The sequence below is a fragment of the Chlorocebus sabaeus genome, chromosome 7, assembly GCF_047675955.1.
Source record: "Chlorocebus sabaeus isolate Y175 chromosome 7, mChlSab1.0.hap1, whole genome shotgun sequence".
In the NCBI taxonomy this organism is placed as follows: Eukaryota; Metazoa; Chordata; class Mammalia; order Primates; family Cercopithecidae; genus Chlorocebus; species Chlorocebus sabaeus.
Window position 1 is genome coordinate 32571269 of NC_132910.1, and position 11684 is coordinate 32582952.

At 40.0% G+C, this 11684-nt stretch overlaps 1 protein-coding gene across 3 annotated transcripts in view; it reads right to left on the reverse strand.

Annotated features, from left to right (window-relative positions):
* The window catches only part of PRKG2 (protein kinase cGMP-dependent 2), a 117078-nt gene extending 105654 nt beyond the window's left edge, over positions 1-11424 (reverse strand). Inside the window, exons 1-2 of one of the 3 annotated variants that reach the window (XM_007999023.3) lie at positions 10963-11424; positions 528-1001 (exon numbers count right to left, since the gene is read on the reverse strand). In XM_007999023.3, coding sequence (XP_007997214.1) covers positions 528-988 — 461 coding nt within the window. In that variant the 5' untranslated portion in view covers positions 989-1001; positions 10963-11424. Of the gene's footprint in view, positions 1-527; positions 1002-10957 lie in introns of all 3 variants that reach the window. The other 2 variants (XM_007999019.3, XM_007999020.3) reach the window with 2 other exon arrangements.
* Positions 11425-11684: the final 260 nt, after the last annotated feature.

Genomic DNA, 11684 nt, shown 5'->3' on the forward strand with positions numbered 1-11684 from the left:
AAGGCTCTGTTTCTATTCACTGAGGCATACCTAGAATCTAACACAGTGGCTGGCAGAGAGTAGAGACCAACATAAACTGGAATGAATGAATGAATGAATTCATCTTTCTTTAAGGCTACAGCATGTTCCTTTTTCATGACACTTGAAGAATACTAAAATGTGACTTTTTTTTTTGCTAACATAGTCACAATTCACTGTGATGTGTGTACATTTTTAAGTTCACTCCTCTAGAAAGACAAGTGTACACTTCCTAATACTATTTCACACCCCTAGGGTTTTCAAGGTAATAAAAATAACTGTGAGTAAACTGAGCTCCTCACAGAGTGAGATACATAGTGCAATTTCTACTTTAAACTTCTGCCCAATGGGAGATTCGTTTGCAAAACAAAATCATTTAAAAACTCCCTCTACCCCCAAATCTGAAAGGGTTAATATGTTCTTTATCATTAAGGAGGCTTAATAAATATCACTCTCATATTTCACAATATTAAGGCCATCTGAGTTTAAAGGTTGCGGAAACTTCTTACCTGGAGTCTTTTCTGACTCTTGCTTTCTCAAAGGAAAATTCAGGGGGTTTGTTGAGGTCATAGGTCCGGGTTGTTGGTTCGGCAGACACGCCAGCCTTTGCTCCCCTCCTGCTATGGAGAGAGACCAATCCAGAGGTCTTCCGGTGGACCTCAAGAGGCACTTTATCTGGAGAAGCCTGAAGCGGGCTTCCTCCCTGCATATGCACCACATCCTGCAGCTTGTTCAGCTGGATGCACTTGTTCTGGAGCTCTTCTGTGAGTTCAGCAATGGCCACGGTCTGCTTCGACAGCTGCTCCCGCAGCTCCTTCAAATTGTATTCCCGCTCCTGGATCTCAGCATCCTTCCTCCTCAACTCTCTCTCCAGCTCTGTCACCTTGTTCCGCAGAGCGTCAGTGGTGAGGTTCCCAGAGTGTCCATCTGGGTGCTTGGAATGTTTAGGTTTCACTGAACCATTTCCCATTTTGCTCAGGGACCTGAGAGGGCACAGAATTGGGAAGTATCAAGTAGAGTTTCACTTCCCAACAGTCCCCACCATTCCTCTCATTCCTATCTTGTTTCATAAATAGGAACACAGCAATCATCATTGTTTAAAAAGTAATAAATTTCCCCATGTTTCCAGGAAAAAAAAAAAAAAAGCTATCTATTGATTTCTTTTTTCACTCCATGAAGAGGAGTTGGCATTTGGGTTCATTCTTACCTGTCCCTTTGAGAGCACAAGTATCACACCTAAACATTTTGCACAAATGGTCTGAGTTACCCGCTGTTTTCTCTGGACAGTCTCTCTGAACAGCTGTCAAAATCATCACAACGAAACTGTGATTTGGATGTTAACATGGCAAAGATAAAATGCAAATGAGCAGCTACAACAACAGAGGTATGGAAATGTCACAACTTTCACAGCTCCCCATGTGGCAACAGTAAGAAACCTTCCCCAGATTTAGAAAATTACACATCTGCATTTCTCAGAAGACGGAAGCAGAGTTGGTGATGCTTGATTAGCACTTTCCTCCTGCTGTATGTATCTATTAAGTTTTGCATTTCTGATAACACTCACTGCTAAAACACTTCTGAACTGTGGTCACCAATAGGAAGAAGAGTTTTAAAATTGTTTTACATCCTTTATGTCCAAAGTCGAGGATCTCCAACATGTACGACCCATGCCTGCAAGGCTGTATTCTTTTCCTATTAAGAATGTCCTCCTATATTGGTGTAGTGTGGGAAGTTATGAAAATTTCAAAAATTAAAAAAATGAATATCCTCATTTCAGGCCCCAAAATAATCATGAATCTAGTGAGTCTCAGGATGTGGTATGCAGATCAGGGGTTATGAGGGATGATTTAGTTTATTCGGAACTTGTTTTAGTCTAATAGTTATGTATTTATTTTAACACGTATTTGAAATATAAATAACTATCACCACAAAGTTGTGATCCCATTGTTATTATTGCTTCAGTGAAGACTAAACTAGATATTTAGGCTTACTGAGTCAATTTGATGAAAATAAAAATAAATCATCTGCAGATAATAAGCACATATGAGCAGAATCATAAAAGTAGAACTTGAATGTGTGGAGGTTGGGAAATACTGCTCTGACTAATTATTATAATGTTTAAAAGCTCTTTAGACTACCTATTTAAACTTCATACTTTTACACATGCAGTTTTTGACAGCTGATATCATTTGGCTGTGTCCCCACCCAAATCTCATCTTGAATTTTAGCTCCCATAAATCCCCATGTCGTGGGAAGTACCCAATGGGAGGTAATTGAATCATGGGGGCGGGTCTTTCCCATGCTGTCCTCGTGATAGTGAATAGCTCTCATGAGATCTGATGGTTTTATAAAGGGGAGTTTCCCCTGAACATGCTTTCTTGCCTGCCGCCATGTAAGACATGCCGTTGCTCTTCCTTCGCCTTCTGCCACGATTATGAGGCCTCCCCAGTCATGTGGAACTGCAAGTCCATTAAACCTCTTTCCTTTATAAATTACCCAGTCTCAGGTGTGTCTTTATTATAATAGCAACATGAGAACAGACGAATACAACAGCCATAACCCAAAAAGCATTATAACACTTATAAACTAAGCTTGAATTACTTCTGATTATCTCAAATCAGAAGAAATGAAACTTCGCAGTTTTATAACCCACACATCTGCCCCTCTCTCCCTCCAAACTTCACACTTAAATAGAAGTGAAATACTTAGTTTTTTCACTAGTTCTACCAGAACAATAGTGACCTCTACAACAACAAAGGCACAGATGCAAAGATGTAACACAGCGTCTAGGTTTCAAACAGATGTGACCAAATATGTGTCCAAATAGTCAATACAGATTGCCTACAATGGATGGTATAAACAGAAAATAAATGCATTTATAAAAGCAATCTTGAAACACCTAGATATTTCTCATATAATTCAGGTTCAAAGTGGTCATTAATAAACATTAGCCTTCGGAGAATTGCCTTAATATTTTGCAGAGATGTGGCAGGTTTAACCTTTAAGTTTCTGTTGACTTGGCAGCATTTACTGATCTTATATATTATGAATACATAAGAAGGATGAAGAGACTAGAATGCAAAGAATTCGCCCTGGACATACTTGTATCCTGAATAAGCAATTCATAATACGTTATTTGGAAATCTGAGAATAAGCCTGAATGAGATTATAAATTGCAAGCATAAGAAAGGTACTCCAAAAATATTTTAAATTAATGTGTACACACATTTTTAACAAGCATCAGTGAGCCATTTTCTAGACAGCCTTCTCAGTTCATGGACAAGTATTCTTAGGTCAATAGAGAAAGAAGGGAGATGTGATGGTAGGAGGAAAAGGATTTGCCTTATAAAGAAAAGAGCACATACAAAATCTTTCAAATTTAATATTAAACTAACAACTAACTCATTTTTGTTCATAGAAAAATTGTTTACTAAGACCAAAGTATCATATACTGTATCAGGGGCATATCCCATCATGGATTTGCAGTCAAATTTGACACAGAAAACAGTTTTAGCATTACAAATATGAAAAGGCTTAGAATCATTTTTGTTCTATGGATGGTATTCGAAAAATTCTGTGCCAATCCAATAATTTTACAAACTTGAAGCACAGTAGGTAGAGGACGTTAAATTCTCCCAAAACACTAATTATCCTCTGGTTTAGTTGGAAGCTATGTAAATCTTTCAAGCTATTTAGAATTTCAAAGATGGGAAAATGAGAGTAACTCATCTTTCAAGTCACTAATTTAAGATACATAAGTAAGTTACTAAATGGCTCAATACTAGTCTGATTTCTTACTTAGTTCATCCATTTAAATATTGTTGTCCCTGAAGCCAAGGTTTCAAGACTCTGGCTTCATAAAACCTAATTAGATTCACTCTGTTTCCTGTATCAGTCACTAAGATAAGCTATTCCTCAAATACGTATTGCTAGCCACAAGGAGAAATGAACCATAGAATGTTGCTCCATCAATCTGGCAACTGCAGGTTATTAAAATCATTCTTACAGTCAGAGGGCAGCACATGATGTAATAAGAAATGAGTTTGGAGATAAAGATCAGAATTTAAAATGAGCAATAGAGTCAGGCCAATTAGGGTTATAAAATAATCTGCTCTTTGTCAACCTTCTATATATTCCTAAAAATCTTTGAGTCTTACTTTCTTAACTACGAAAGGGAATATATTTATATCCATCTCATAGGGTTACTATGATTATTACGTTTGTAAAGTATCCCATACAATGCCTGGCAGGTCACACACATGAAGTAGGTAAGCAGCTCTTATTATAGCATGTAACTAGAAACAGGCAATTAACGTCTTGGTGTGAAGAAAACCCAGAGAGGACCATTTCTGGGTAGGACAGAAGTCTAGTAAACTGAATGTCTTCCAACAAGAGTCTTTTGTGGGTTGTTTGTTTGTTTGTTTGTTTGTGGTGACAGGGTCTCCCTCTGAGGCCATGAGATGCAGTGGCCAATGGTGCAGTCACTGTAACCTGAAACTCCTGGACTCAAGTGACCCTCTTGCCTCAGCTTTCAGAGTAGCTAGGACTACAGAGGCACACCACAATGCCTGACTGATTTTTTTTTATTATTTTGTTGTTGAGATGGGGTCTTGCACTATGTTGCTCAAACTGGTCTCGAAATCCTGGGCTCAAGCCATCCTTCTACCTCAGCCTCTCAAGTGACAAAACTCTTTAAAGAAGCACATTATTCCTTTGGGAGGATGTGGCCAGGAGTAAAGGACTCTTACTTTTCCTGGATTCTATCTTCCATTGAGAAAACAAGTCATTTGGAAACAAACAGCCTGCAAAACAAGTTCCCCACCAAAAGATGGAGACAAAAAAAAGATTATGAATGACACAGAGCCAGTTCATGACTACAAGGACTTAACAATTGAAACTCTGTAATTCCCTCATGCTCATGTAGCCCCTATTTATTTTCGCACATTGCAATGAAATGCTTAAAACACAGAGGTCCACCTAAATATCTTTGAAGGCAACCAAAAACCATAGTTCACTGTGGGGGCAATACTCTTCTGCAGTTAGGTATAGGAGACAGCAATCGAATGAGTCGTGGCATTTCGCTAGAAGAGAGAAAAGCTATATAAGACTATAAATTATTATATTAATGTAATCACCATTTAGAAAATGCTGTCCACCAAGAGGTAATTAGAAGAGACATAAGAAAAGCAAAAGTGACTGTGAAGGCGCCTGCAGGCGGATTAACACCTGGCAGTTAATGTGGGAGGAATTAAGCTTTGTTTTCTGTTTTTCCTCCAGCCCTATAGCAGTTTGAAACCAGAATCTTGGCTCTGGTCTAGATAATATCTATTTCTTTCTCTACCCATCTGGAGTCTGTTATAAATATACACAGACAAACACACACACACATATATAGATGTGTGTGTATAGCTACGTGTATATCTGTCAATATGGGAGATGGTATGGTGCTGGCTAAGGTTACCGATCCAGAGTCCCAGTCAAAGCACTTTCATTTAGTGGTCTATATGCCCTCAGGCAAGATACTTGAGTGTCAGTAATGGAAGAAAAAGATAGAAACATAAAGAGGTAGACAAAATAATGCTGCCTGTCATTTAGAGTTTTTAGAGGATTAAATGAGATAAATCATGATGAAAATTTAGCACAGGTATTAGCATATAGTATTTGTTTAAGAAATATTAAATGTTACTATTATTATTACAGTTAACATTATTTATCCAACAATTTATCTTAGAAGAAAAACTTATTGATCAGAAAACATGTACTAAACCAACACAATATCGAAGAAGAACTGATACTATCCAACTTTAAGGCTTACTAATAAAGTAATGGTAATCAATATAGTGTTGCATTGGTGAAAAAATAAACAAGTAGATCAATGGAACAGAACAGAGATCCCAGAGGTAGACCTAAACAACACAGTCAACTGATCCAAAGATCAAAGAATACAAAAGACAGCAAAGACAAATCAATGGAGAAAGGATAGTCTTTTTAACAAATTGTACTGGAACAACTAGGCATTAAGTTTAAAAAAAAAAAAAGAATCTAGATACAGACTTTATAGCTTTCACAAAAATTAGCTTAAAATGGATCACAGACCTAGATGTAAGACACAAAATTACAAAACCCCCCAAAGGCAACATAGGAGAAATTCTATGTGATCTTGGGTTTTGTGATGACTTTTTGGATAAAAGACCAAAAAGCCTGATTGATAGACAGAAAAAAATTGATAAATTTGACTTGATTAAAATTTAAAACTTCTGCTTTGGAAAAAGAGAATGAAAAAACAAGCCATAGACTGAGAGAATGTACTTCTAAAACATATGTCTAATAAAGGAGGAATTCTGAACACTCAATAATAGGAAAACAAACAACCCAACTGAAGAATGGGCAAAAGATCTGAGCAGACACCTCACCAAAGAAGACACACAGTTGGTAAATAAGCATATAAAAAGATACTCAACATCATAGGTTATTAGGGAATCTCAAATTTAAACAATAATGGGATAACACTACACACCTATTAGAATGACTACAATCCAAAACACTGACAACACCAAATGCTGGTGTGAATAGGGAGCAACAGGAATGCTCATTCATTGCTAGTGGGAATACAAAATGATACAGTTACATTAGGGGACAATTTGGCAGCTTCTTACAAAACTAAATCTACTCTCACTCTACAAGCCAGCAATCATGCTTCTTGGTATCTACTCAACTAATACGAGACATATGTTTTCACTAAAACCTGAACATGAATGTTTATGGCAGCTTTGTTTATAATTCCCAAAACCTGGAAGTAACCAAGATATCCTTCAGTAGGTAAATGGATAAACAAACTGTGGCACATCCATATAATAGTATATTATTCAATAATAAAAGCAATATCAGCCAATGAGAAGACATGAAGGAACTTTAAATGCATATTGTTGGGTGAAAGAAGTCAATCTGAAAAACCTATCCATTGTATGATTTCCATTGTATAGCATTCTAGAAAAGACAAAACTTGGAGACCATAAAAAGATCAGTGGTTGCCAGGAGCTTGGGGAAAGACAGAAAGGAATAGGTGGGAAAGAATATTTACAGGGCAGTAAAACTATTCAATATGAGACTGTATTGGCATATACATTCCATATATACTTGTCAAAACCCATGGAATATATAAACGGAATGAACCCCAATGCAAACTATGGACTTTAATAATAATGCATCAATATTGGTTCCATCACTTGTAACACACGTACCATACTGCTGAAAGATGTTAAGAGCAGGGGAAAGTGCTGAGAGGTGGGTATATAGGAACTCTGTGGTTTTTACTCTATTTTTCTATAAACCTAAAATTTCTATAAAATAGAAATTCTATTAGTTTAAGAAAAGAATTATGTATTAAGAAATGAATGCAAGAAAGCTCATAGCACAGTCAAGGGACAGGCTGAAATGTGTGATGGATGAAAGGAGAGTAATGAATAATGAAACTGAAAAAGTAAGATACTGAAAAATTTCCTATGCCACATAATGGTATCTGAATCTTAAGATACACTAAGATTTCTAGTTATGTGGTCAGATTTGTCCTTTAGGAAAATAATATTCTCATAAATAAGGAATGGAGTAAAAAGAGCTTAGAGGAAGTAAGACAAGGGAAGATACTATTGCACCAATCCAAATAGGAGGTGATAGTTTCAGGATTAAAGCTCAGAGTCCCAACACTACTTAATGACTTGAACTTCTTGAACTCGAGAAAAAAATTGACCATCTCCATGGTAGCCAGAGAGAAAAACATTGTCATATGAGATTCAATAAAAGTTACAGCTATATGTAACACTGCAATGTCCTTCCTTTCAATACATCATGGAAAGCAGAATTGATTTTTTAATGATAATGGGCAGTTCGGCTGGAAATCAGAGAGGTAAATTATACAGACGTTTACAGATAATATTCTAGGTGGATAGGAAACTGATACATTTGATGTTACCATTAGCTTGTCTCTCTAAAGTTCCTTTAGAAAATAATTGAATATATAAATCCCTGATTCTTCTCCCTGAAGCAAAACCACACAGAGTTGTCCTTGTGAGAAACAGCTCACTTTCACATCAATGCCACAATTAAAAGCATCTGTCCATCTGACCTTGTGACTGTTGACCTGGGGCTCCGTTTGGAATCTACTGCTTGTTTTCTCTGTCCACAGCATCCCGGCTGGAGAAAAACTTTCTCTTGACAGGAAATCATATGACCTTATTGTACCAAAGTTGCAGCTACTCTGGAGGTTATTTCTTTAAAGTGCCTCCCCTCCCCACCCTCCACCCCAGCAGAATGTTTGTGGCGAATTTTATGAATGTCACATAGCCTATATTTGACTACCAAATTCAGCTATTTTGGGGGCTACATTAACAGATAAACAAGCAAACACACAGAAATGTGGGTCTGTAAGTCCAGGTCAGAAGATTATCGCTAACAGAATTTTTGAGTGGTGGCAAGAAGAAAGAGGATGAGGATTTGAAAGTTTACATCGTGGCGACTGGGTAAAAGGTAATGTCATTGACCAAAATTAGGAGCAGATTTGAGGGATAGGACGGTAAGTTTAATTTTGGATATACTCAGTTTGAAGCGCCAGTGGAAACTTTAAGGTAGAGAAGTTTAGTAAGCAGTAAGAAATGAGGGACAAGAAAAGCTAAAGAAAGAGGAAAGCTGAAAATATTAAGCAGTTATTGATACATAAATAGAGGCTGAAGTTGATGAATTGGATGCAAATGCCCAGGATATTGGTGATGAGGAGAGGAAGAGTGTCTAGGTCTATATGAGGTTGGAAAGAAAACTGTAAGATATGGTAAGAAGGTACTGCTTTGGTTAAAGTGAGAGAGGATGTGAAGAGATTAATATTAAAAGAAGAGGATGAGTAGGAGGAACACTGCAGGATAGCATCTCTAATGTAGTAATTAAATGGATGTGCACGGGAGGGTAATCAAAATGATTTCAATGTTTTGATCTTAGGAGGCTTGAAGGAAAGTAGTACTATCTACTCTTCATTCATTCAGTCATTCCAAAAGAACACATAGTGCACCGTGTATGGGCTAGGCACTGTGGCACTGACAGAAGTCAGGAGAATGAGGATGCTTTGAAAAGACAGTAATGAGTCTGGATTTATACATATTGATTTTGAGATGCTTTTGGGTCATCATGATGCAAATGTCTAGCAGTTAGAAGCAAAAAAGAAAAGTCAAGGGAAGAAATTGCTCCACAGAAGAAATGAAGTCCCATTTGTAGATGAGATCACTAAGGGAGATAAGAAAGGAATGTGTCTATTGTTAACTATGAACATATAGGTAATATCTGTGGATATTATTTGTGGGAGAGGAGGAGGAGGAGGAGAAGCAAATAACAAAGACGGAGAAGGAACACGTGTACCAATAAGAGATTTAGGAGAAGCATCAGAAAGACCATGCAGATAAGATCCTTAAGAGGTGAGCAGGCTGTACTCACATCTCACAGGCCTGTCACAGGAAATGAGATCAGAGGGAAAAGTACTGAATCTGATTTGTCAAAGAAGAATGGGGATAGACACTCAACTACAAAGAACCATGAAAAGAGCTGACACTAAGAGTAGAGTCTGCAAGATGGCATCACGGTTCATGTAAGGGATTTTTAAAATAATGAAAACTTGAAAATGTCTGCAGCTCCAGGATAATGAAGCACAGGAGATCGGAAAAATGAAAACATGGAAGAAGAGAGAATTGATAGGAAAAATAGTCTAGAGGAAGCAAGACAATAAGGGATCACAGGACTGGGCAACAGCCAGGCAACATATACCTTCACTGTGATGTGAATTCTCATTAGCCTCACTTGTAATGACTTCATAGAACTGGAGTTAAGGATTTCACGTAAAAGAGAAAGATGTCTGGGCATCATCTTTTCAGGTCGTTTATTCTTAGTCACACAGTGTTCCAATGGAGAGGATGCGCTCTAATTCTCCAAAGAGAATTCTCTACCATATTAGCTCATACCCTCCTGTGCAAAACTAAACAGGAGTACTGAAAACAGCTAGTGTATGTTATGTGGGATGATCGCCTTCTTCAAGAGTTAAATAGAAACTTGCAAAGAAAAGAGACAATTTCTAAGAAACTGTAAGTATGAGGGTGTGGGGGGGTGGAGGCAGGTGTATGTTGCTCTCTTCCTTAAAAAAAAAAAAAAAAAAAAAAAAAAAAAAAAAATTAAAAGCCCCTGGGAACTTGGGGAACAAGATGAAGATCAGGAAATCAAGGCATTTGTCCCAGCGTCACCCTTTCTACCTAATTCTGCATGCATTGTTTTTATTGTCAGCTCTGGCCTCAGCTACTTTGTACTTGCACCGTAGTTCTTCTCAAAACCGAACCTATTTCTTTTTCTCTCATCCCCAAAGTGGCTGGTTTCTGGGCTTTGTTTGCTCTTGTTTCTTCATCACCAAGAAATACAGAAATATGAAAGCGCCTCACGGTGCCAAGAGTGACAAAAGGACACCCACACAAGTTTACCAGGACTCCTAAAAGTCCTTGCCTGAGGACTGTCCCCTAGCAACTACTCAGAGCTGGACGAAGCAAAGCCGGGAGCGCAAGCCCTGACAGCACCGCCAAGCCCTAGCTCCAAGCAACAGCCTCCACCGCCACTCCTCCCTAAACCTAGAGAACCCTGAGGACTCCCCACTGGGGCTGAGCCCCTCCCGCCCTCAACTGAGCCTCTAAACACAAGTAGCCTTTCCCTGCCTCCAGGAGCTCAGGAAACGCTGCCACACCTAGAGAATGCAACGCGTGCACACGTCCACACTCGAACAGCACAATCAAGAGACCGGCTGGGTGTGGAATAGAGGCGCACATCGCACAACGCACGCACAGCATGCACACGCGCGCCCCCCGACCCTGTCCCTCCCCGCACGCCCTCACACCCCGGTGCCCAAGCCACCCAGCCCACGAACCTCACCAGACAGCCGGGTAACTTTCCAGGTGCGCAGTTTGTCACCTCGGCGCGGCCGCCCCTGCGTCTCAGCGTCCTCTCCCACGCCGCCCTCCCCAGCTGCCTGCGGCGCCGGAGCCCAGCGCAGGTCAGCTCAGCCAGCCCCGCCGTGCGCACGGTGCGCAGCGCGGGCCCGGGGCTGCTGGCTCAGTCGCTCCGGCTACGTGTGAGCCGGAGGCGCGGGTTAGCGCGATGCGGGCAGGAGCTGCGGCGGCGTCGGTGCTGCCGCCTGGCTCCGCGGCGGGGGCCGGTGCAGAGGAGACACGCAGGGAGGGAGGGAAAAGAGGAGGGAAGGAGGAGGGAGGGGGTCAGCCGGGGCTACTGCCTGGAGAGTAGGGCGCCGGCTTCCCTAAAGGTAGGGTCACCCGCGCGCACTCACACCAGCCCGAACCTTTACTCCCGACACAACCGCAGTGTGCACTTTATACCCCATACCCTCCAGAGTGAGGCAACTTAAGTAGGGCGATAACATCGTGGTTGTAAGCATTTTTGTTCATGTTATTATTTCTATTTCAAGTGTCTGGGACGAAGGGAGAGGAAAGTTCACGGAGGTGTTCATTTTTTCCTTCCCCTCCCTTTCCTCCATCCTTCCAATCTGTTTTCACTGCAGGCTCTCTCCACTTCGCCTTGCCTCCCAGAGCTCAAACAGGCGCACGTACCCTGGACATGCCTTCCTCTGTCACACCAAT